At 38.9% G+C, this 27,503-nt stretch overlaps 1 protein-coding gene across 7 annotated transcripts; it reads right to left on the bottom strand.

Annotated features, from left to right (window-relative positions):
- On the bottom strand, positions 1 to 26,892 carry nup107 (nucleoporin 107kDa). Of its 7 annotated transcripts, none has more exons than XM_004912941.4 (28): positions 26,817 to 26,892; positions 25,412 to 25,503; positions 24,451 to 24,531; positions 23,363 to 23,478; positions 22,380 to 22,524; positions 20,929 to 21,032; positions 20,647 to 20,774; positions 18,054 to 18,102; positions 16,777 to 16,848; positions 15,730 to 15,818; positions 14,690 to 14,765; positions 13,481 to 13,594; positions 12,668 to 12,758; positions 11,871 to 11,947; positions 11,674 to 11,733; positions 10,694 to 10,839; positions 10,566 to 10,614; positions 10,413 to 10,482; positions 10,155 to 10,273; positions 8,634 to 8,672; positions 6,153 to 6,303; positions 5,441 to 5,553; positions 3,766 to 3,868; positions 3,436 to 3,596; positions 2,803 to 2,928; positions 2,237 to 2,350; positions 1,710 to 1,877; positions 1 to 306 (listed from the first exon to the last, which is right to left on the bottom strand). In XM_004912941.4, the coding sequence occupies exons 2-28, from the start codon at positions 25,491 to 25,493 to the stop codon at positions 199 to 201; spliced, it is 2,751 nt and encodes a 916-aa protein (XP_004912998.1). In that variant the 5' UTR covers positions 25,494 to 25,503; positions 26,817 to 26,892; the 3' UTR covers positions 1 to 198. The 7 variants fall into 7 exon arrangements, with proteins under 7 accessions (XP_004912998.1, XP_004913000.1, XP_002938554.1 ...); XM_004912943.4 differs by having other exon boundaries at positions 25,412 to 25,500; positions 26,817 to 26,836; XM_002938508.5 differs by lacking the exon at positions 26,817 to 26,892 and adding an exon at positions 25,880 to 26,042.
- Between the last annotated feature and the right edge of the window lie 611 nt (positions 26,893 to 27,503).

Genomic DNA, 27,503 nt, shown 5'->3' with positions numbered 1-27,503 from the left:
TTCAGGAACAAATGATCTTTAATATTAAGTCTATTTTACATACAGGGCATGACAGCCTGCCAAACATAATGTAACTACTATTTAAGTAAAAAAAGTTGCAAAAATAGTAATTTATCTTTACAAATGAAAAAAAAAAATCGAAGTGCTTCCTTTAAAACACATCCAAAATAGCCCATGTGCTGTGATGATAAGTGGCCCTCAGGGCTGGATTTCATATCCCAAAGGATCCAGCTGTTGGTCCAACAACATCAAAGATGACTCTCTTAATTTCTGTAGTAGATTTCTCATTTCTGTCTTTGAAAATACCTGTAGAAAAGTATGGTATACATTTATATACACAGAATTGCTAACTACAGATAAATCCTATGGTCTCCTTGTAACAAGAGGGAAATCATGCTTGGAACATTAGCTAATCAGTCACTTCAAAGTTTCCACAAGTCTGTAACACAAATAAGATTCCTTGTTGGTTTGCTAAATATACCTTATATCAGAACAGAAAAAAAAAGGAAGGCACTCTGGTAATCCAAAAACAGCCCATTCCAATAGTTAAGAGAAAACTTTATTATATACTCATCTCAAAAAAGCCTGACCTAAGCCTAATCATAGGCTTAAATGTGCATACAAAAATGCATACAACAACATCAGTATTTAAAAGGTTGAACACCAATAGAAAACAAGATAAGAAGATAATAGGAAAAAGGGGAGGAGACTATACATCTTTGAAAAATTTAAAGAAACAGCACCTACAGTATGTAGAAGAGAAGGAGCATGATGAAATTGCATTTATATAAAGATATATATATATATATATATATAAATAAATAAAATAAATAGATACACTCAGAAAAAAAAAAGACATATAGACTTATCTTGTTTTCTATTGGTGTTCAGCCTTTTAAATACGGATGTTGTTGTATGCACATTTAAGCCTATGATTAAGTGTCAGATGGACACAAAACGCGTCAGGCTTTTTTGAGGCGAGTATATAATAAAGTTCTCTTTTTAACAATTGGAATGGCCTGTTTTTGGCTTACCAGAGTGCCTTTCCCTTGTTTTTTTCTGTTCTGATATACGGTTTTGTCCACTCCCTAGGGCTGGGGGTTTGGGGCAGGAGCACCTGGATTATCCTTTTTAGTTTGGTCAGCTTTTTACAAGCTATGTGTGCTGATTTTTTGCTAAATATACCTGTCAAGTAAACAATTACAGTATAGGCATTAGCCAATACCACTACAACTTTAACAGTGCCAGTGTTTAAATCCTTTCAGACAGATTTGATTTAGAATTCAACAGAAATCCAATTAGCCCTCTAGTTTCTGTAACACACTAAACAAGCTAATTTGAGGGCCACAGCAGAATCCTGTTAGGATATGTCAATTCTGAGACCCCAAAAGGCAAATACAGGCATCATAGAATCCCAATCACACACCAATAAGTGTTGCACTCTGCACAAAACTCCCACAAATACACACAACTGACAATAATAAAGAACTGTAGATGTCAAATGGGAGTATGGCTAAAAGCACAAGTCTCTTCCATGGGGTATGATCAAGTGCGGCCTTTATACTAGGTGTAGCTCAAGGCACAATGTGACTGCATCTGCAAGGTATGACCCATACAAGAAGGGGCTACAATTAGTGTGATACATTTTTAGTAACTATTTAGCTATTTATACAGCAATTCATACAAAGAAAATATGTGATGGTATATACCATGTAAAGCTTCTGATGTTCAGATGAAATAATGTCTGCCAGTCTAAGGCAGTCTTTGTACTGCTTTGTATTGTGTAGCACAGTGTGCAAGAGAAAGCACATCATTGGCAAGCACAGTGTCCTTAACAAGTTCATCTGATGGCTCCGCTCAGGGTCCTCTTCTGTATCCTAACCCAGAAAACACAATCATAAGAGAAATGACTACAAAATCTTCATAATTAAATTACAAAAGCTCAATACAACAGACACAAAAGCAGGACTGTATTATAAGCGATATGTCCTCTCGAGAAAGCCTGTGGATTAATTACCATCACAACAGGCCCTTTTAATAAGAGGAAAATAAGTTTTTTGTTTTTTTTCCCAAACACAAATAATAACATACATTATTAGGCAAAGAAATATTTTTGGGGTGGACAAGGAAAAACACAGATTGCATTGCTTAGTTCTAGGTGCAGGCACATATCTGACAGTGCTGGAGGTTTGTGGCCCCTTTGTGGTTTTCATGGACAGCAAATGTTTTATTATACCTCTCTGACGTCAACCATCCAGCCTCCGTCAACAAAAAGCAGAACATTGTAGATCTTCTCTTTTACTTCTGTTGTTAGAGCATCTAAGTGACCTTTCCAGATACCAAAATCCATCTGAAATAAAAAAAAAAAAAAAAAATGTATGTATGTAATTATGTGCTGCCACATACAAACTGAATAGGGGGTGTCAGGGTCCCTGAAAAGATAAATCTTAAAGGTTATACTATAGCCTTAAGGATCTTTATGGGATGAAGTACACATCCAATGGTACCAGCCATAAAGAATACTACAACCAATTCTCTTGCTCAGTTCTTCATGTCAGATGTTTGGCCAACCCACTTTTTGATGTTCAAGTAAAGGCAACAGAGCACCCCCTTTAACACATCCCCGTCACACACACTGCATCAGCATGACACCAATGCAGAAAGAGTTAAACTAAGCAATAGAATCAGGGGAACATACTTGGGGGTCTGTGCAGCAACTGAATGAATTAACACACATACTTATTCTGTCCAGAAAGAATGATTTCTGTTGCCAGTTGCACTACAGTACACACACTAACTTACCTCATACTTTTTCTCTTTATGCTCATAGGCCACTTTCTCAGTGAATGATGCTTGTCCAACCAAAGTTGGTTTTTGAGGAGGAGAATTAATGTGCTTAAACCACTCATTAAATGCTTCATGAGCTTCCTATACAAGTAGAGAAGGGGGAATTTTAGATTCAGTTTCTATGAGCTGGAGCTAGTTTCTTCTTTTGAGAAAGTCAATTAAAATAATTTAATAAAAATGTACAGTTGAATTATTTTACTTCATAAATATAAAACAGGTACTTAATCTTGTCCAAGTGCAAGAGACAAAATTGTAATTGCTGTACTTGGTGTCCATATACAAGTGGTGAACTGGCCATGATAGAAATGACATGGGAAGGCAGAACTGGGCTCTTACAAATAGGAAACGTGTAAAGCAATCACACAAAGTTACTGAAAAAAAATAGATTGTGCAGCACTTCTTAATGGAAATTCTATTAGTAAGCACATTGTTAGCCAAGTGCAAACAACTGACTTCTGCTCTCTTCTCACTTGAGTAGTTATTTCCTTGATACACAACCCTGCAGTGTAAGAAACCACTTGACTTATATGATAGATTACAACCCTAGTTAAACCCTGCATTCTGCCCACTCTTATTCAAATTCCTTACCAAATAGGCTCTGATGCACAAATGTTCCCGGATGGCATTATCATCCTCAGCTGGCAGAGCACTGTCCATTGCTTGCTCCTCCCACTGAGTGTAAATTTCAGCTATGGAATCCTGGGGAATCTTGGCAAATACTTCTTTAGCAGCTTCATGCTTTTTGGAGGCTAGTTAAAAAAAAAGCAACAAATAAAATGGGCAAACTGATAACATGAACAGGTCTAGTGCTGCATGAAGCAGAATGTTTTTACTGTGCAACCTCAAGTGTCAGGATTGTGAAGGAAATGGTTTAAAAATAACTTGCTCTAGAAAGATATATATACAGCCATAACATACCTAAGAATTTCCTCATGATGGCATTACTCTGCTTCAAAGCTTCCGCCCTCTGAGCAGGATCAAAAACCAGCCAATCAATCACATTGATCTTTGCTCGGTCCTCCTATGTGCAGAGGTGTGACAAGGTTAGTACAGTAGATCATGTCATTGTGCACCACAGAAAAGATGACATAATACATCTTACAGTCTGCTCTCATGATGTAGAGGTTAGGGATGCACCAAATTCACTATGTTAGTATCCGACTGAATCCCGATTTGGCCAAATACGGAACTGAATCTGAACCCTAATTTGCATATGCTAATTAGGATAAGGAAGGCTTTCGTGTTTATATGACAAAAAGTCACATGATTTTAAGGACTAAGAAAGGTTTAATCTTGGCTGAATCCCCAACCAAATCCTGGATTTGGTGCATCCCTAGTAGAGGTGAAGAGGTATAGGAGCCTTCAGACAACTGGGATTATTTACTAACACTGGGCAAAGAGCAACTATCATCACTGGAGAGTGCCTAACAATTTCCCTCCCCCAGTGCCAAGACTAGGTATGCACTGAATCCTTTTTAGGATTCATCCAAATCCCAAATATTTTACCCAGGATGTGGATGAAGCTGAACTGAATCTAAACCCCATGTACAAATTAGAATTCGGAATGGCCTGAAACCATTTAGGATTCCAATTTGGTCTGGCCAGGCCCAAACCTAATCCTGAATCTCTAATTTAGACAGTTAACTATGTACTTTGTTTCAAACTCCTTAAAAGCTTTTATTTTGTTACCATCCAGAACATGGGGAAATTCAAATTGTTGTCTGTCACTCTGTTCTGTTTCTTTCCTCATTGCTATATTTTATATAACGGAGTTTGGGCAGCACTCCAGATTAATTAGAAATGGCTTTATTACATAGTGACAATGGCAATAATTAGCCGCACTGGGTCCCTAGAGCTCATTTTTATTAGTATGAGACACTCATTTTAGATAATATTGGGGTGTGTTAATTTAAGAAAGTCGAGAAGCTCTTCGGTGCATCACTGGTCAACAAGATGAGGTAATTTACCACTCTTGAGGAGGACTAAAATTTCTGTTCAGTATTCATGTAGTACTGCATATTTTAAACATGCAATAGAAGGGAATACCACAGGAATTGAGTGGAGCCAAAAATCGATGCTACTCATGGTTTAAACTTAAAATAAGTTTTAACATCAGTTTCAGAAAAGCAATTTATTAAGTTTTGTTTTATGTCTGTAATTCTTTATATTTTACTTATGAAAATAAGTGAATTGGAGAAGCACTAAAGAATACAGCTCTGGGGAATATGTTACTGTGATAAAGTAACAATTAAGTCAATACATTGTCACTGCTATTATGTAATTTTGTAATAAATGTTAAAAGAAAGTGTTTGAAATTGACAAATCTGCTTTTGGTAAAGAGCCTAATGCTGTCTGAAACATTGCTTATGTCCCTGCTGTAAGAAAGGCATTTTAATAAACTTGGGGTGCTGCCCAAATTCATCTCAGTTGGAATGCTTTCCATAACCTTGGAATATGGGAGAGATGTGCACCAATACAATGGAAATCTCGCCTACTAAACAGCCTACTATATTCAGTGTTCCCTAATATTACACAGTGAGATCACAAGAAGAGTTAACCATTTGTAAGCAGTCAATTAGGCTACTGCACTCACCTCACTGGTCCCCGAATCTAAAGCCGGTGCAAGGTTGTGGTGAGCAAATTCCCCTGCATCTTTTTTGCGTGTGTTTTCAACAACTGTCTTTGTTATAGATGCAACATCAAGACCTTTACAAAAACAAAAAAGTACATCAGAACATCTACCAAAAGTGACAATAATAGCAACACTCAGTGCAGCTAACTATATTGATATATTCCCACTTGGCATGCATACTTGTCAGTCCTGTGACACTCCAGCTGTGGCACTGTATGTCTCTATACCATGTTAGAGAAGCACAATTTAATCATGTCAATGTGATGCAATGGGATAATTGGTTTATGTAGAACCACAACTGCCATCATATTTAGCCAGTCAATTTAGTTCAACCAGTGGGTCCCAAAATTATGAGACTGGCCTGCCTGGGGGCTGTGGAAGAAAAGTTGCACCCTGATGCATAGAAAGTGGGAGTTTGCAGGGTAAATGCTAACTATAGGAGAATGATTGTTACAGCATGTTTTTATAAATATATGAAATCATTATTAAACAATATGGGCCTGATGGAATATATATCCATAAAGAGAATTCAGAAGACTCTTGTATTGACGCAGTATGTCTCACAAAAGGTGGTTGGCGCTGCAAAGCTAACTATGTAATGCCTTCAGAATTCTATGTATGTTTAACAAAGGAAATTGGTAGCGCTGTCTGATTTGTTTCTTTACGAATGTACCTGCTTCCTTGGCAAGCTCTAGACACCGCTGCCGCTGCTCCGGATCAGTGACATTCTCCAGAAACACAGCATATTGTGAAATTGCAAGATCCTGAGGTAGGTGGCTAACATAAAAAGCAATCAGCTCAATCTGCTTCTCATTAATGAGCCTCTGAAATAAGAAAAGTAACAGGAAAATAATTGGCAGAAGCATAGGTCACTGAACTGTTATTAAAATGTGCTCTACAGATCTGAAAATCTAACATTAGGACGCAAAAATCTTAAGTCAAGACAAGCACTGAAAAGTGTATACTCTTTGTAAACAGGATTTATTTCAATTCACTTTCTCTGTAATGGTAAAAAATAAATAATCATGTACACCAAAAGGGGTCAAGTGTAGTGGGCTTAATGCAAATTTAAGCACAACTGCCGCATTTTTTACCAGCTTTTTAATTAACTTTCAATCAATGCTTATGGCCTGAACTCACCCCAGAAGAGAATCCTCCTCTATTCCGACCTCCAAAAACACAATGCAAACATACCAGTTATTCAAGATACATATTTTAAAGAGGGTGCAGTAACCAGATGGCATAACAAACACTTTCCAGAAGTATATATGAGTAAACCTCAACCTTTAAGAAGTCATGATACTCTTTTCCCACAATTATGAATTCACTGTAACAAAAAAAAAATGTGATACCATAGGTCGCTCCTTTTTGGGCTGCTTTTACATCTTTGATAATCTGTATATCCCCCAATTCAGATCAAGCTCAGCAACTCACATGCATAGTAGACTCATTCCATTCATTTGCTGAAGGAACCTAAGTGGCTGGAGGAGACTTGCCACTAGGCCTCCAACTAGACTGCTCATGCTAACACTATCTGCACAACTATCACGCTGCAAATAACTACTTCATGCTTTCCAACTAATGGACCCCTGGCGCATCTTATACCCCGCCGAGAAAGATTACCGATTCTATTCACATAGACACAACACATATTCGAGAATACATTACATCCTTCTCTCTTCCTAAGGAGAGAGCCAAAGGATTAAATTAATACGGCGGGCAAGTGTGCCATTGGACCAAGGCAGTTCCTGATCAGACATAAATTCAAACCTGCCCAATACAGATCTGGTCAATTTTAGGCCAGACATCGGCCAAGTAGGTCCACCAGGGGTGCCCATACACAGGAAGATAAGCTACCAAATCGGTCTGAAGGACCCGAATTGGCAGCGGAAATTTCCCCATGTATGGCCACCTTCAGTTACAAAATCCTACTAAAAGATAAAAAACAAGGTGGTATAGCCCTCCCAGACTGCCGACTTTACTGCTATGCCTCCATACTTGGACGAATCATTGATTGGTCACACCACGCTGATTAAACTGTAGGTCAATAAAGAGCAACAAGCCATCTTAAGCTACCAACTGCATTTGCCCTGGCTTGATTCAAAATGCATTAGATTTCAGGACAACCCACTCCTTACGCACACCCTCTCAGTGTGGGATAAATGCCCCCTATGACACAAATTCACTCAATACCCATTTCCTCTCCTGCCACTAATTTACAATCCAGCCTTTACCACAGTAATGCAGACAAAGTACTTTACTTAATTACTGCTCGAAGACAATTTACAACGGATTCATTTCATCACTAAATACAACACTTTTTTCAGTCTAGGCAGACCATCTATGTTGTGCTGTACATTGACCTCCTTTGAAACCCTTTGTGCTCCTGAGCTTTACCCTATCAAATACTGCACCAAAATAAAATATCCACTAAACCCACTTACATGGATTTTTGGTTTTGAGACCACATTCAATAAGAGGCAGAGAAGGTTAGCAACATGATGAACAAACTACATAACAGCTCCAGGCGTTACAGGATTCAAGAAAAACTATAAAATTGCCTCACCTTGGTATTACAACCCCTCTAAACTGAAACTGTATATTATATATTAGACCTTACTGGAACGATGTTAGGCTGGCAATTAGCCATCTCTAAGGACACAATATGCCAGACAACACCCTATACATTCTATATAATATATATATATATATATATATATATATATATATATATATATATATTTCTATATTTCTTAGCCACAATTAAACCCCATCTATTTAATGTAGCCAAAGTACGGATACCCCAAAAATGGAAACAAACCACAGCTTGTACTTGGTATAAATTTTTTTTTTTTTTTTTTTTTTAACAGTTATATATATCTTTCAAAGAATCAGAAGTATTACAAACATCCAACCTCTTAGTGACTATAAAGGCATATCCCCACCCGACCATTCTCCCTCCCACTTTATCTCCTCTTACGTTACTTAAATATTTCAATATCAATGGAATACAAGTTCAACAGAACGCCTAATGAGAATTGTCTTGTTTTCCTTCTAATTTCTATTGTGTTGTAAATTTAGAAAATGTAATAAAAATTATAATTGAAAAAAAAAATAAAAAATGGACTATATTCAAGTATATAACTCCTCTCACCTGTATGTAAGTCTTCAACACCTCCACAGAGACCTCCTCCTAAAAGATATTTCTTTTGTTGCAGATTAGTAAAATACATAGAAAATGCTTGTGGATGCATCAAGTAACAAACAGAAGGGATGGGTCAGCTGCAAATTAATTACTTTGTTGCTTCAGTACCTAGGCTATAGGTTTCTACCCCACATGAGGCTTTGTACATATCCATAACTGCAGGGACTGTGCTGCAAACTATTTCATTATTTATTTATTTTTTACATGTTTTGAACAGTGGCAATTTTAGAAGCGTCCACTCTTGAAAACACTCTGTGTCCACTCTAAGTTAGGACTTGCTAATAAAAACACATGCCGTGATAAGAGAGTGTTTTCTAAATCAGCGCTGTCCAACCGGTGGCCCGCCACCCCCCACTGTGTGTCCCCCCCACCTGTCTGGCTGTTTTGATGGCTTACCTTTGTGTAAGCTTTAAATGGTATCAGTATTGAGATAAACTGGTCCCCTGCATGGTTCACACCTCCGATTCAGGCTGTAATTCCCCTGTATTGTTTAAACATGTAATCCCCTGTGTTGTTCACACGTTTTACTCTCTGCATTGTTCACCTACTGCATTGTTCACACCTCAGGCTCAGGCTGTAACCACCCACATTGTTCACTTCTTCACACCTCAGACTGTAGGAACAGTGCCAGCATTGTGTCACTGTATATACTGTGTATGGCACATACACCGGCAGCATAGGGCAGACAGAGCATGGCACATACTAGCAGCATAGTGCAGGCAGAGTATGGCACACACAGGCAGCATAGTGCAGGCAGAGTATGGCACACACAGGCAGCCCTATCTGCCCTATTCTGCCTGCAGGAGGTGAACCTGGCAGAGGTTTGTTCTGGGAGTTTGTTAGTAGTTGGAAATAGCTATTAAATGGTCCCTAAGGTGTGTAATTATGTTCTGGGGGTTGCTGTGCTATCCACAGGGGAGGAGGAGGCATATGGACTTAAGTGTGTGTCTTAATATAACATAATATAATTCTTTTACATATGAATGATGATTGATATCCCCACAGTGAGCACCAACCATTTGGGTTTTTGCTGCACTACCACCATTAATGTGGGCATAGTCTTGTGATAACATGGGTGTGGTTTGAAGTGGGTGCAGTTTAAAAAAGGGGAGTGATCAAAACTGGCTTCCATTAGCGACCCTCCATTATATATGCTAGAGAAATTCCGGCCCTCGGCACAACAGAAGTTGGACAGCACTGTTCTAAATGGTACTGTTCAGCCAGCGCTTTAATATATTGTGTGCAGGGCCCAAAGATATATTTCTGAAGAGTAGTAAATGTAAATTACTTCATATGATGACAATATCCATTTGCCTTTTGTTATTTTCTATGCTACAGAATTATTGTTAAGCAGCAATAAGCAAATATTCTATAGAGAACGCAGTTCATGACTCAATATCTGATATACAGTCAGCTAAAATCAATATACTAAAAAAAGGCAGACACAGAAACTACAAACACAAACACTACCTTAGTCTGTAGTCCCAGAGTTCGGAAGAATAAAATCAGATGTGTCATGAATCTCAGAAGATGTCCCAGCAGTAATTTTTTTTCATTTGCCAACCACTCAGAGAATTCATCCATAAGACCTGTATTTAATGGAAGAAAGTAGTAGTTCCTGGGTTGGGGTGCAGGAAGTGTTGGATGCCAGACAGGGAAACTAGGAGTGCCTGAGAGATTTAAACAGGCATGTTTTTAATTTTTCTTTTTATTTAAAATAAAACTTACCATCTACATCTGCAAGGATAACGAACTTCTGAATTATATGGTAGTGTTCACGGTTTTCCTCCAATACCCTCTGAAAAGCAACAATACTTGTTTAAACCATATCATTTTTTAATTTTAATACGATTATCAAGAGGAAGGCATTCAATATTATACCCTTTTGTCTGTGGCTTGAAGCTCCTCAAAAACTCTCTCTAAAGTCCAGCTTTAAAAAAATTAAAACACAGTTAAAACTTGGAAGCCAGATACGGGTTTCAGACACATAAATAAAGAGCTTGACTTACTTTGCCTCCAAATACTCTCTGGGAAGCTCATTTGCCTCATTAATTGAGATGACAGATGCTCTGATCTCTTGCTCTACCAGACTGTCCACCATAACCTTAAAATGTGCCCAAACAGTGTCTTCCCAGGACTCACACACAGGAAGAAGCTGGGAACAAAAAGCACATGCAATTCAAAATACTGAGAAGCAAAATCCAGTTCATATTAAAAACAAAGCAAAGCAAATGGCACTTTTCATGCAATTGCAGAAAAATTAATCAATTTGAAAAGAACAAAATGTATGACTAAATTAACCAGCTGCTTGGAATAGCCTACTATTACCAATAAAAGAAATGTGTATTTAGGAATGGGTACTGGGCCATTTTTTGTGTTTACCACACAAACCCCATGTCTTATTAATAAGGCATAAGTGTTTGTAAGATTACTAGTGCAGCAGAAGAAAGAAGCAGAAAAAATGGCAAAGGACATCAGGGCCTGTATGTAGTGGAAGGGATGAATGCACAACTGGAAGAACAGTACAAGAGAAAATCTGTCCAGCAGTATTATTCCCATAGTGAAAGGTGTATATGTAACCAGTTTGGTATGTACAAAATCTGACTGAGTGGAACCCTCAATTTTAACTCCTTATCTGTCGTTTTAAGACATACTAAGTGCGGTGCAGTGCATTGCAGGCAGTGTACTTGTGTTTTACAGTTTTGCAAAACCGATTTGGGTATTAGCTAAAAATCACTGTCTAATGAAGTCCTAGATTTTTCACCTAATTTTTGTACTAAACAGCAAGTAAATCCTTTTCTTCCCATGTTTCGAGTGCTTAGTCACCTTCAAATAAGAATTTTTAGCATGGCGCCTGGTCTGGTATACCTGGCCCGGTATACCTGGCCCAATCAATTAACAGAAAGCATGTGTAAATAATATGCTTACATATGGACAGATCACAACAATAACTGCACTGTAAGAAGTTCAGACTGAAAACATGATGTACCTGTTTCAGATTTCCACTCAGTGTTGCATAGATGGCTCTTTCATATTTACTGAACTGTTCCTAAAAATAATGACAATATTTAAGATTTTTCACGTGAAAAGTGAAACCCCGTGCTCGCACATGTATAGGAAGGCAAGAGCAAGGTACTATATAAAGAACATTCTAGCAAGTTTAATATTTAGCATTTTACAACTTACATCTTCTGCCATGCGCCAACAGCAGGTTTTCCACACACATCTATATGGATTTCCCTCCACAGCTTGCAGTTCAGTTCCTTTAAAAGAGAAAATATAATTTTTTATTTTTTTTTAACTCTGTACTATGCCAACAAAAGTAGTTGTAATGAACTGGATGGGAAACAATGCCCCAACAGTCACCCAGTGGGTCAATCTAATTAACAAAACTCTTACCTATATCAAGCTCGCCTACCAGGCCCGAGGGTGCCCAGATAAATTTGATAAAATATGGAGCCCATGGCTTGATATTAACCAACTGTGTTTTCGGTCTCCTGAACATTCGCTTAATAAATAAACTCTATACCAGGATGGGATAGCACTTGTATGTTTGTACAAATGTAAGTTAATGTGATTACTTTGTGTATTTCTCCGATGCATATTTGCTTCCCCATTTTTTTTTTTTTTTTTTTTACTTTTGTTCTGTATCACGGAGACACCATGACTGTCAGTAATTGTGAACAATATTTATTGTGTGTTCTTTCAATATCTTTATTTATATAAAACAAACAAAAAAATAAATAAATAATTACCAAATATTCCTTTTACATGCTGTAAAACTAGAACTAAACCTATATCAGATAGGGTAATCAGGGAGGATGATCAGACAGTTCGCCTTTTGGCCCCATTCATGGACAATTAGTTACTGAAAGTAAAAAACCTTCAGTGGAATCACTGAATAGTCTCACATTGCGAATCTGAAAAGGAATAGGGGAGCCTGACCCAATGTTGCAAGTACAAATATATATTTCTACACTTACCTCCATTAATATTAGCATCATGGTACAACTTCCATCCTTCCAATGTAGCTGCTCTCCAGGCCTGCCCACATCGCTTACACAAACGCTGAGCCTGAAAGTAATCATAATTGTCATTTGCCAGATCTCTGCAAGGTTATCACTATTATCACATGGAAATGTTCTTAATAGGAAAACATACAATTTTCAAATTAAGTTTTGGTAACAATATAAATACACTTAAAAAAAGTAATGTACTGTGAGGACAATTGTGCTGCATGTCCCTTATTATTTTCTTCAAACTGCTAATGTGACAGCATTAGAAATAGATGGTAGTTATTCATGTAGCTCAGTGGTTCACAAACTGTGGAGCCAAAAGTAGTGTGAAGTGGGGCCCATAAGTAAATTATTTAGGATGAATGCTTATTTAATCCAAAACAAAGTTTCACTCTGAAGAACCCTATATATATTATATACTATAATAATATACATGTATAGGACCTATTATCCAGAATGCTCGTGATCTGGGGTATGGGGTCTCCATACCTTAAGTCTAAAACACATTTTTGTCTCAAATGTTTTGCCTCCAATTAGGATTGATTACATTTTAGTTGTGATCAAGTAGGTACTGGTTTATTATTAAGAAATAAGGAAATCAGTTTGAACATTACCCCCTATTTCCATCAAAAAAAAAAAAAAAAAAAAGGACACTACCATAACCTAAAATGACCTACCTGTACTGCAAAAATGTCCCTTTTTCAACTTAAGTGACTAGAAACTTGTGTAGTGTGAAAAAAGAAAAAACAAAAAAACAAAAACACTTCTAGCCCACCATACCTCATCTGTCATGCCAGCTCTGATAAGTGTGAAGAGGTACTTCAGCAGTCTTATGTCATCCTCACGATCAAGATCATCTAGAGGCAGCTTCTGTCGGATAGGGGCATCAGGGTCCTGTGAGGAAGATAAGAAGACAGATATATCTCCGATTTACTTTCTGCCATTGCCAACTCCCTCATCTCACACAAATCTGATCAATCTAGTCTGCATCAAAATACATTGTGGTCCTTAACTGAATTTAAACTTGACTGTCCCTGCATATATTAAAGGAACAGTAACACCATTTTTTAAAAAAAAAATATTTAATTCCCCCTAAAACACCTATAATAGGTAAAGCTTAGGTGCTTTAGGTCATCAGTGCTAAGCTGACTTCCGGTTCAGCCCATAGAGGAATTCAAGCTGCCGTCCCCTTTTTCCTAGGGGCACTTTGCAAGTCAAATTCAAGCTGAAAAAAAAAAAAAAAAAAAAAAAAAAAAAAAACCACAAGGGGAAGTAAGCCTTACCTATTGTTATAGCTGTTTTGGGGTGGAATAAAGTATTAAAAAAAAATTGGTGTTACTGATCCTTTAAAGGTCTGGTTCATCTTTACAGCACTATATACATGGAACTAAATGCATGGTACATATGCCTTTATTTGTTCAAAAAAGGTTAAATAATGAATAATTTCTATGTTTTTCTAGTAGCAGCAAGTTACAGTTGAACCACCATTTTCAGGGGACCAGAAAAAATGGTGTAAAATCAGGGAAGTTTATTATGTGTTATATATTAGTGGGACCACAAAACAATAGTGTACAATGCAGGAAAGCATCAAAGGATGTAAAAGTGAGTTTTCACTGTATATTTAAAGGAGATGTGTCCTCTGAAAAAATAGAAAGTAAAGTTCATCTAATATTTCTGTAACTAATTTATTTATTTTTACCGAGTTTAAAAATATAATTTGTTTATGGGGTATATTTGTCAAATAGTGAACTGACAATTTACCAGGAGACATCCCCATCATACTCCACTACTTGTATAGCACTTTGGTGTTCTCTTATAGCAAATTATCTTTTACATACAAAAATAATGTTAGAGGATTTTATATGGCTGCACTAAAAAGGGGATCTTTTACTATGGTGGGCACAATCTGCACCCTTTTAAGCCTGTGTATGTGCTAATTACTGAGTTTTAAACAAGTCCCTGGAGAAAAATTAATTATGTGCTACTCACCAATTCAGACACCAGTGGACGACCACTCCCTAAAGATGACATGCTTCTCTGCTTTAATGTGTGTAAAGTATTTTCCCTGTTTCAAAAAGAAACCCATTAATGTATTGCAGCGTATGAATGTTTTCCCGTACCTCAATACCAGACAGCTTTTTGCAGCTGCCAACATCTTTCATCAAACATAATTATAGTTTTGTTTTTTTTTTTAGAGCCAGTGCCTACAAATAAATTATACAGCAGCTCTAGCAGGATTTGCTGTAGTACAGTAAATCATAGCAATCAATAAACAGTTCACTTTTTATGGATCAGGTACATTAAGAATAATGAAAGTAATAATCACATCTACCAATGTGATCTAATGGACAAGGACAAACCTTTGCTCATGTTACTACACATGGCACTAGTCTGCACTTACACACACACACACACACGCTGTTTATGAGGTTTTAAAAATACACATTTTTTCACAAGAGAATTTGGGTGTTGCTGGTCATTTCTACAGTATTGGAACCCTTTACCGTGCACCCGAGGTATGATATGTAGCGATGTACCATCCTTTGTGTATACATATAATTATATGCATACTTTAAAAATTACTTTTATGCACATGGTTTATTTGGTATCACTTTCCACTATGCGTCAGTGAATGTAAAGTCTTTTGTTACTGTATAGTTTCTCTAGTATTTGGGAAGTTGAAACCAATATAGCATTGCAAAGGACCTTGTCCTAGCCACAATCATTTCTTTTTTCTATGCAGTGCACCAATTATCCCACACAAAGCTGAGAGCAATCTGTTAGCTCATAGCCTTTACAGTCAGAGAAAATGTCTATATCAGAAAGTTCTAAGGAATACTATGGTATGCTTAATGGCCTTTTAAAATAATATCTCAGAAGATATCATTATAGACCTAAAATTTGGTTTATGAAAATTAATGCAATTGGTGGATTGAGGAATCAATCTATAATAAAGCTAAAACTAATTAATGGTATTTAGTACTGTACTACTTATGCGAAATAAGGCATGTTTGCACCATTGCACTTACCAATATACAGATTTTGCATAATACTCAATGTTATCAGAGAAGTCCCCAACTTCATCCTTGGCTATACTTTCCAACCAGTCCACCACCAGCTAAAAGAAACACATTTTATTGGCATCTTCATGTGACAACAAGGGCAAATACATTAACAGATTCAGTTTAAACGTATTTCCTGATTACAGTGGACAAAATCTATTTGTCTATTTGGGGCAGGGTAGATTAGTAAGAGGCTCTTGGACTGTGATCTAAAAAATGGTCCCAAATAACAGTCACACCATAACTACATGTGACAGATGAAATGTACACTTTTGCCCTTATATTCTCCTCTAACATTTGTATATTTTATTTATGTACCCTATTGTTAAAGAGGCAGTATGCATTTCTCTTCAGAATGACTTCAATGAAATGGGCTTGTGTTTAGAATAATTTGGTTTAATTAAAGGGGACAGTCTTATTTTGCAAAAAAAAAAAAATGTTGCTGAATATATTAATGTAGCAAAAATTATTTTAATTCTAAAAATTAAAGTCAATGCTTAGGGCTTTTCCTTCACCACCTTAAAAAGGCAAAGATCAGCATCTGTAAGAAATTTTAAGGTAAGACAGCACAGCTTTAATTGCTACTGCTCATGTCTGGACCCTCTGTTACTGCCCTGCAGCCAATTGAGATTAATGCTGTGCAAGGGAACAAGTGTGTCCAGCCATTTGCAGTAGTGCAATAACACCATGCTGTCCTTCCTGATGATTCTTACCTGATGCCGACACCAGCATCTGTGCTTCATCCAGAGATTGGGTAAGCACTGACTTCAAAAAAGCATGTAATCATTTAAATAACTCTGCATTGATTTCTGTACACCTTTTCTTTTGTACCATCGCTGTTCATGTACTTATTTTAAAATTGTCTCAATAAAAACAATTCCTCAATGGCAAACAATTAAAGGTGTAACCAGTAGGGGAAAGGCTAAGGCAATATACAATGTCACAGTAAGTAACAGGAAATAATTTTTATCTTTATAACTTTTTACATTTTTATATTCATTCCCAATGTCTCACCTGACTTTGACGAACAAGTGCATCCCTTTGGAAAAGTTTGTCTACAACTGTCTTCTCACTGGCATTGGGTGCCTAAGCAGAAAAGTAGAACACTAGTTTTACAAGATTAAACAAAACTCAGGAACAATGTATGCTGAACACTAAATTCAGAAATTACATAATATTTTCTTCTTAGTGGTCTAAAGATACACATCATACAAGACTATACAAGAATACAAAGGTGTAGGTTGCTATACCACTAAGAAAAAAGTGGACATCTCTGCATAGTATACATATTATATTTGTGTGTGTATAGAAAAGCATACTACTGCAGTCAACTGGAATAATTGTGAAAAATCATAATTTATTGAAAAAAATCTGACGTTTCGGACACCAAATATGCTCTCTCAAGAATAACAAACCAGACTGTAACCAACGCAAACTGCTAAATACCCTTCCTCAAGTGTAAATGGCGCATAGCTACCACTGTAATCATGAGGAACTGTTTATTAGAATAGAAAAAAGCAAACAGCTGTGTAGGCCAGAAATAAAGACTTTGCTACTCTATTTGCAACTGGTTCTACATACATAGAAACAGTTGCAAATAGAGTAGCAAAGTTATGTGCCCAAGGACAAGTGCTGTTTGCAACATTGTATCCAATGTCTAGGATAAAAGTCCACGTAACTCCCACATATTCTTTAGATTTAAAACCAACGTGACAGCTAAGCACATCAGGTTTTAAAACATGAAGTCAAATTTGTGCATGCACCGTTGTAAGTAAGCATCCCAGAGATAACATATTAGTGCACTGTAAAGTGCACCATTTATGTGTGACAGGTTCTGGCTTCTGGATCCAGAGTGGTTCACAGAAGAGAACATTGGGATACCAGAGTCATTAGACGCTATAGAAGGAAGGTATCTAACACCAAACCCTGGTTTTTTTTTCATTTTTTTTATACTAATACACAGTTCCATGTCTTTGTTTACAGTGGCTGCTACGACTACCAGGGTTTTTTTTGGCACCATTAACACTCGTGGGGGGTTATTTACCAGTTTGTGTTGGTTATGGTTTAGTTTGTTGTCCATGAAAAAGAGCACAATTGTGGTTTGAAATGTCAGATTTTTATTATATATTTAGATTTTTCACAAGTACTCCTGTTGAGTGCAATGCTATGCTTTTCTATTTAACATAATTACCAGCACCTTGGCAAGCTGCTACAATAGTTTAAGAAGTGCTCCTCCATGGTTTTTCAATATTTTGAATTCATGGTGATCCAGTTAAACAGTTTCTACTTACAGCAATTTCAAACATATTTTCCTCTTCTAATGCAAACTGTATACGATCCCTATGAAAAAAATAGAGATGAATGGTAGATAATATAATAAGGGGAACTTTTATTATTACTTTAAATATTTCTAGGAACAAGGTTTTAAAAATAAATTTGTTTTATTTTCTTCCCTCTAGGTCACATTAGTCAAACACAAGGCCTGCGGGCCGAATCCGGCCCGCCTGGCTCTTTTATGTGGTCCACTGTGACTGTACCTGAACGTGCAGCACCTATTGCCTACCGCCAGGGCCGCCATCAGAAATCACGGGGCCCCTCACAACTTTTCTGGGCCCTCCCTCCTCCCACGCCCAATAGCCCCTCCCCCAGTGACCCCTCCCATCAATACAAACGATACAGAGACTTTGGTAGCCAGAGCCCCCTAAAACATTTGTGGCCAGGGGCTACATTTTGCATTGGTGCCGGAACATTGCTAGGCAGCCCAGGGCCCCCTAAAACATTGGTGGTCCTCCCCCAAATACTATGGCCCACTCCCCCCACGTGCATCCTTCAGCTCCCCCGCCAGTATCCTCCGGCTCCCCCATTTCCTCCTGCTTCCTCCAGGGCCCCCCAAGCATCCTCCAGTCCCCCGCCCCAGCGTCCTCCTGCCCCCCCAAAGCATCCTTCAGCTCCCCCCAACATCCTCCAGGGCCCCAAAGCATCCTTCAGCTCCCCCCAGGGTCCCCGAAGCATCCTCCAGTCCCCCCCCAGCATCCCCCTGCACCCCCTTAAAGCATCCTTCAGCTGCCCCCAACATCCTCCAGGGCCCCAAAGCATCCTTCAGCTCCCCCCAGGGCCCCCCAAGCATCCTCCAGTCCCCCCGAGCGTCCTCCTGGCCCCCCCACTGACATCTCCCTAGCCATGGCCGGGGTTCAGCCCACAAGCAGAGCAGCTAATGTCCTGTTACTCCTTACAGAGGTGCAGATTTTATAGCAGCCCCCCCTTCCCCCCATCCCAGCAAAATGTGAGATTGCGGAGCACATAAGGAAGAGAAGAACCACTTTTGGGGCCCCGCAGACCAGCGGCCGCTGTTTATGAGGAAGACTCCGCTATGTCCTGCAGCTCCCCGCTCCATCTGCGCCTATAAAAGGTTGTGCCCCGTACATGCGACATCACTACGCACGGGGCGCAACCTTATATAAGCGCTGATGTAGCGGGGAAAACCAGGACGTAGCGAAGGATGCCGGCAGTGAGAGGGCCCGGAATTGATTAAAGGGGGCCCGAGCTAGGAAAACTCTAGTACGGCCGGGCCCCCTTTAAAGTTAAAAACATCCGGGCCCGGGACGACTGTACCCCCTGTGCCCCCCTGATGGCGGCCCTGCCTACCGCACCGCTCCAGTCTCTGTGGTGCTGCACGGTCAGGCACAGTCGGCCCCGCGACTTGGCCTGTGTTTTAGATTTCGGCCTCCTTATGTTATTGAGTTTGACACCCCTGCTCTAGGTCAACATACTTCTAATCTGTTAAAATATGATACAAGAATTAATACAACAGTATAAAAATGCCTGCAACTAATGCATGAATTTTAACAGTTGCTCTGTGACAGTAAAGCTGCAGGGACCGTACTATGACATAATGTATCACCTACTGGAGTATAAAACTATAGATAGTTAGCAATTCGCTTTGCTTTGTTACTTTGAGACTTTCAGTATGATGTAGAGAGTGATATTCTAAGACAATTTGCAATTGGTTTTTATGTTATATTATTTGTAGTTTTTTTATTTTATTTATTCCACTTTTTGTGCAGCAGCTCTCCAGTTTCAGCTGCTATCTTTCTAGGGTCCCAATTACCTTAGCAACCAGCCAATGGTTTGAACAAGAGACTGGTATACGAATAGGAGGGAACCTCAACAGAGAGATAAGGAATAAAAAGTAACAATAAAATTGTAGCTTCAAGGAATAGTTTTTGGCAGCTGGGTCAGTGACCCCATTTTTAAAGTTGGAAAGTGCTAGTAGGGGAAGGCAAATAATTAAAAAACTACATGAAATAAATACTAAAAACCAAAAACATTGCTAGAAATGTTGCTAGGAATAGGACATTCTATAACATACTAAAAGTTAACATAATGGTGAATCACCCCTTTAAAATACAATAAACATGACAACTGGCAATAATGAAATGTGCACAAACTGTTGTAGGTACTGGGCCAGTAACAGGGCAGTCTCAGGCTGAAGGAACATAAGAAAGAATGCCTAATTACTACATAGTCTTTGAACTATAGTTGAATTACTAATACACCAAGGTTTTATATCTGTAGCCTTATTGTGAGCTAAGGAAGGGGTCCAAAGGGACCAAAGGTTGGACCTCCAAAGTGAAAAAGTTTTGACAACCACTAGTGTAGAGGAATATAGCAACTATGGGAAACCTTGTGGAGAAAACAACATTAGAGTAGGTAATGTACATTTGTTTTAAACGGCTCAGTGAATAGGTATGCAAGTTTACTGTTATATAGCCCTTCTCTGGTATAGCAATGATTTATGGAGCTTTAAATTAAATTATTTCTTTAAATTGTTCATTCAGCTATGCTTGAGCACTTGGTGATCCCCCAAGCACCCACAAAACCTACCTGTAGAGTGCTGCAATAAGCCTCCACGTTACCATTTCTTGCTGGAGAAGCCATAAGATGCTGGCAGTTTTCGAAAACTTCTGTTGCCCTGGCGTTACTCTTTTAACAATTTTTTTAAGTAAAGTAATCTGGAATAAAAGTGCAAACCATTATTATGGGGAAAACCGTGCAATGTAGCTTAACTGGCTGACTTACTAAAATCTGAATTTAGGAAAGTAAAATGCACAAAAAACAGCACAACATTGGCCCCATAAAAACACCAGGGAAATAATGTCTGGTTACCTGGGTATTGCACGTAGCTTCATAATGCTCTATAAGTTCGAATACAGCACTGGAAGGGTGTTCCAAAAACGATTTGAGAAAATCTGGATACATGCTCATTGTTGCTAAAAACACGCAAATGTACAGATGAAAATGACCAATGTGTCCACATTTTATATATGCATTTGATTTATCATAACTAAAAACAGAATTCCATAACTTTTAAAAAGAACTTGATGTGTCATTGTGCTTTTATAAAGTCAAAGAACTAGAGAGCTAAAATCTGATATCTTAATACATCAAAACAGTCCCTGGAGTGAAATAATGCACTAATTATTTATATCACAATGAGTTAATTCAACGACCGAAAAAAAGCCATCTCATGTATGTACTTTACTGCTTAGACCCTAATATGCAATAACCAACTATATAACAACTTTGCGGCGCTCCACACATCATTTACTGGTTACAAACAATTGCAAAAAAAGTTAAATCAACAAGTTGTTATATTAGTTATTTATATCAGTAAATCTATATATTCGTTATCTCTAAAAATGTTTCTGAACTAATTTTACCAATAAATACTTCAGGAAGGGAATCCTACTGCAAAAAACTACTCCCTTTCATCTCCTGAAAATGAAGTCTATTTCTACTACACTTTTGGAATGTTTACGTATGCCAACAAGATCTAGCTGTTTATTCCCAAAACCTGGGGCAGGCTCTCTCTGGTGAAAGGGCACAGCATAAAGGCCCTTTAGGGTAAGAATTACAGAGAATATATATTTTTTAAACACCAGATTTTTGACATTATTTATGCCATTTAAATTCCCACTTTAGAAAGTATGTCTGGATTGCTATCAAAGGACACACTTGAACATAAAAAATATAATATACGCTTCATCTCAAGGAAACCAACTTTCTAAATATAGTCATTTAAAAATTCTGTACCACTTCTGAAATAACCAATTACTCTTCACTATCCCCTTCTTAGCACTCAAGACTGAAGTACTTAGCCTGTTTAAATCCCTTCAGGTGTCAGGTATATAACCCCAGGAACTTTGTGCACCTTATTTCCCTTTCAGCAATCTGACTTTCTACATGCAGCTTTGCAGAGTTGGCTATATTAAAAGACAGTTGGCTCTGACAAATAATCTTTTCTAGGCAAAGGGAGCATGGACCAATGATGCAATTGACCTATCCATAAAAAACAGAGTCTGACTGCATGTAGAGAGACAGATTGCCGAGAGTTCGTGACAAATAAATGCTGGCTGGTACATTTTACACAAGAATTCTACACAGAACTGCCTAATCATTTTCACAGTATGATAAATAGGCCCCTATATATGGCTTGTTTAAATGGCCACTATGTGCTATTTCTCCGTATTATACTTGACCATATATTGGGATATCAAGGAATATTTTATTAGCATATTTCACAATAAGGCATCACAAGTAATATAATTTCATATTACCTGCTTCCCCAGGATCCTCCTCCTGAAGCATTACTGCACTTAGTGTAATATCTTCAGTAAAACTAGGAGAATCCAGAGTAGTATACATGCCAGTTCGCCCAGGAGAAAAAGTTGTTGTCCAAACACTGTCATCCGGATTGGACATCTAAAAGAGAAAATATGTTTTATATTATATATAACTCTTATTTATTTTTTTCACATAATATAAAATGGCATGATTTTTTTTAAACTATAGATTATTTGAAATATGCACCACTGCTGTACCATTCACATTTTCTGGAAAGTTGTGTGTGTGAGAATTTCCAGTTTGCAGATGGATAAAAACAAAACAGAAAAACTGTTGCCCTTTAAAATAATAGGGTTGATAAAAACTTGCATTTATAGCTATTTATCGTGCTATGCTTTTTCCTCCACATTTAACTTGCCATTAAAAATACATTTGGATTTTTAATTCTGTGCTGCAACCCTCCTGAAAATCTAGGCAATGAACTGTGGAAAATGAACTGTGAAATAGTGAAAGAACATGGAAACTTCAGAGAGACCTCATTACCATAAATCAAATGTTCCCCTAAGTTAAAGAACTGTTTTAATTTGATAACTTAGTTACACAAAATACGTATAGGATAAATCACATGAAAGAGAAACTGAAGACTAAAGGTGGCCATACACTGTAAGATTCACTGGTTTGGCAAGGTCACCAAAAGAGCGGATCTTCTTCCAATTACCCACCTTAGGTGGGCAATATTGGGCCAATTAGACAGTGCCGTCGGACCGAGGACCGCATCGGCTTGTTCATCCAATGGAAAAATCAAACCTGTCGGAATCTGCACAATTTTAGGCCAGATGTCAGTTGGCTAGGCTTGTCGGGGGTTCCCATACACGGGCAGATAAGCTGCCCCTAAGGCCTTAAGGACCTGAATCGGCAGCTGAAATCTGCCTGTGTTGTGCCGCCTTAATGCCTTCTGTAGAATGGATTGTCTTACCATAGACATGTTTGCCAAACGCCCAGGAGTCTGTACCAAGCGAGGTGATCGCCCTACAGTGCCCAGTATTGCCGAAACATCTGGTGGCCTTGAAGAATTCCAGGTTTGTGGCGTCACTAGGTAAAGGTGAAAAGTACATTTACATACCAGAAAGCAAAAAAAAAAAAAAAAGACTTTCACAGCATAAATACTATGTTCAGTATTACTTTTTTCTTATATCCAAACTGTAATAAACTGCAGCTCTGACAAAATCCTTAAGCCATATTTTGAAAAGAGAGATGAGCTTTCCATAGATAAGGGTTGTTTACTGTGGGGGATACGGGTTGTCATTCCCCCAAAATATCGTCAGAGGCTCTTGCATGAACTTCACGAAGGCCATCCAGGTGTAAACAGGATGAAAGCACGAGCTCGTGTTACAGAAGCACAAGCAGTACACTGACTTACAAAAAATTCTATATCTTGATCCAGGCCTGGCCACCACAGGTAACCACAAGCTTGTGCTTTCATCCTGTTTACACCTGGATGGCCTTCGTGAAGTTCATGCAAGAGCCTCTGACGATATTTTAGGGGGAATGACAACCCGTATCCCCCACAGTAAACAACCTTGATCTATGGAAAGCTCATCTCTCTTTTCAAGATATGGCTTAAGGATTTTGTCAGAGCTGTAGTTCGAGAGACCCTCTCTCAGCATTATAAATCTCATCCTCGCCCCCACTGTAATAAACTGCTGGCTAGCAGTGGGTTAATACTGCGGCTGTGTTAGTTCAGGTAAAGTAGTCAGATACACACTGGAACTTTTGGTATATTTATTAGAACATGGCAGGTAGATTTGGCCTGCTCTCAGCTTAACAGGAAGCACAAGACAGGAATAGGAATATCATCATCAAGAAATGGCAAAACAGCAAGAATGCCCTTAACCAAAATGTCTACACAAGCAGGTTACTATACAAACTCATCTGAATTTTATAATAACCATGACTGAATGCTGATATTTGTAAAACACAAGTCAGTGGGACAGTTTCTACAAGATGAATCAAACAAGCCCATGATTATCAACTGCAGACCCAGTTTATATATAAACATCTTACTGTGCTGTCGAAATAGTGTTTGTCCTGTTGTGCGAGATAATGGGCCTCTTGCTGGTGTTGCATTGCTCCAGCTCTCATCAGCTAGGCAAGACGTTAAGTGTGGCAACAAAAGCTTTTTCTGGAATCAGTTCAATATTTCCTCTCTAAACAGTACCAGGGAAACAAGCAAGCACCGGGAAAATATTAGCCGACTTTCCAGCTTAAAGTAACTAATCATTATTGTTGTTTGCGTTTCTTATTACACTGTAATTGCATTGCCCATGCATAGCCTCAGAACAAAAAAAGAACAAAAAAGTGCAATACTGGTTCTGTTGCATTCATGTAAGGCAAAAAGTCAGGGAGTCATGACGGGGAATGCCTAAGAGACAGGGTTAACCATGTTATTTGCTTTAGAGACATGTAGGATAATGTAATAAAGGCTTAAGTTTGGTCACACATATTAACCCATAGCAGTAAGTGCTACATGCTGATTGGCTCCTATGGATTACAAGACAAGACGCATTTATTAAATTAACCCATCAAAGACAATAAAAGGCCTATTACTGTGTTTTTGGTGCAGGTACTGCTATCAAACATCTGTGGTCCATAAACAGCCTGTTAATATTAATAAAAACCCACCCAACCTACTCCTACGATGGGTTATTTCCTTAATTAGAGTAATACTCAGACACTGCAAACTTAAATATACTATCACATTTAATCAACACAGATTTAAAAATGAAGCCTTAACCATTTAAAACAAAGGGGACTCAATAAAGGAGGGGCCCTTCCATTGATTTTAGAAAAAAATGACATGCAAAACATAAACACTAATCACAAAGAAATTATAGTAATAGATAAATGACAACCAAAAATTTCTGTTAACTTCCAATGTCATTTTTGTTTGATCAAAAGCCTTCCCGTTTGATATTATTGGGGACACCAGTGATTTGTGATGATAGTTCACATTACAAAAGGATACCAGGATTCCTCCTGTTGGAGCTTTGGCGGCGAGCTGCTCTAGAAACCTCTGCCTCCCGCACTACCGGCGAAAGCATATCCATGCTGGTCCTGCTGCAAGAGAGCACAACACGGGGTCAGTCCTTCCTATGTTCGATGTGTATTCTGTGAGAAAGTCCCGCTATGATGCACACAAGGTTGCAAACATGTAACAGAAAAGTCTAGCAGACCGATACATACAGGCTAGAGGGAGAACAGTCCTTCAGTCTACTCAATAGAACGGGACTAAAACTTCTGTGAATAAGCCAGAAGTACCGAAAGCTGCAGAGAGAGAACATGTAGGTACCGTAAGCTCCCGCCCTCCCATTCAAAGTGTGCAGCGTACTGACAGCAGGGACCCTGACTAACCCCTAACTGAATACTACCCAACAGTCCCGCTTGTCGATCCCGATTTTCGTAACACAGCCAGCAGCCGCAGATTGCTACTTACACCTTTGCTACTTACTCCTCCCGTAAAGCTGTTAATTGCAAGCTCCTAGCCTCCTGTCTTACAGAAAATCCCGACTCCACATGTCTCCTCACGCGAGACTGTGACGTACAACTACACGCAAGCGTCGTGACGCATCACGTAGCCGCCTTATGGGAGTGACGAGCAGAGACAGTGCGCTACCCAGTAAGGCGGCGTTACACAATTGGTAGCTGCTAATAAGTAGCTTGGATTTGTTCTGCTCGCACTTCCTACTTTTGTTGGAGAACAAAAAGGGAAAAAAAAGACTCTTCTTAGGAGGTGATTGCTCTCCTCCACCTCGAATCTCAATATTTCCTCCAAGTCAATTATCTTTTCTGCTCAGAGATCCTTGTCATTGCCAGGGAGCTAAAAAAGAGTTTCCTGGTTGCTAACGGTACCGGCTGCCGTCAGAACCTTTTCTCCCAGTCTGACCAAAAAGGGAAGAGTTATTGTGAAAACTAGGGCCAAGTGAAATGAGGTCATGTTTTTAGGGGTTTTTTTGTACTTTGAGGGTTCTGGTGGTTTTGTGCAAACTAAGGGCTGATTTAGTAGAAGACTTAGAGGCAGGCCAAGCTTTAAGCTGGCGATTGATGAGACTAATAACCTTATAAACTAATAACCCAAAGGCTGCAAAATCTACGTTAAAGGCTGAATCGGTAGATTGGATACCTCCATATCTGACAATTCAGCTTTGAATGAAAGTGGTCGCAGGAAATAGCATAATTGCATAATTGTATTGCCACCTTTAGGCAACCTGGCCGACCACCTCACCCCCGCTGCAACCCCATCTGTGAATGAATGCACGTGGACATTGTGAAGGGGGGGAAGTGCTGCGCGCAAGGTGTGCAGACTTTGTGGGGGTGGAGCATCAGGGGCAGGGGGTAAGAGATCCCAGACCAGGAGTTGGCAAAAGCAGTACCTGTAGCATTCATGTGTAGGGGATCAGAGAACTCGATTGGCTGGATGTCCCAGTGCAGTCTGGGAGGAGGTGTGCTTAAGTTTGGAGCCAAAAATCAAGGGGCGGGTCCAGCAGTTGATAAAGGGAGCCCCTGTTGTTTTGCTGGTTTTTTTGGGAAGAGAGATACAGAGTGAGCAGCCAGTACCACTTGTTGTTAGTTCAGATTGAAAAGAGAAGAGTCTGCAGGGTTGCCAGTGATTACAAAGTCCTCTGTGGAATCAGTGTGTGTCCCCTGGTGAGAACAGTTATTGCTTGCTTGCCTGCTACGTGGGAGCAGCAACCTTTCCATAGGGGAAGGTACTCTGGGGCAGGTAGTGCTACCTGAGGGGAACTCTTGGGGAAGGGACTGAACTGATTTAAGGGTTGTGGTCTATCCGGAAGTTGGGACTGGGCACTTACAGAGACTGTGCCAGGAGTGGATAGACTACACAAGTTCCTCAGGGCAGGAAATTCAGTTATCCCTAAAGTTGTTTTATATTCTATTTCAACAGTTATATAAAGTTTGATATTGCTGCAACTGTGTGTTGCATTCATGTGTAGGGGATCAGAGAACTCCTAGTGGAAAGTCCCTTGAGGTGTGTTCCTCAATGTCCACTAGGTGGAGGCACTGCGCTAAAATCCCAGTTCCCAGGATCTTTAGGGCTCTGG

The sequence above is a fragment of the Xenopus tropicalis genome, chromosome 3, assembly GCF_000004195.4.
Source record: "Xenopus tropicalis strain Nigerian chromosome 3, UCB_Xtro_10.0, whole genome shotgun sequence".
Taxonomy (NCBI): Eukaryota; Metazoa; Chordata; class Amphibia; order Anura; family Pipidae; genus Xenopus; species Xenopus tropicalis.
This window is presented reverse-complemented; position numbering and strand designations above follow the sequence as displayed.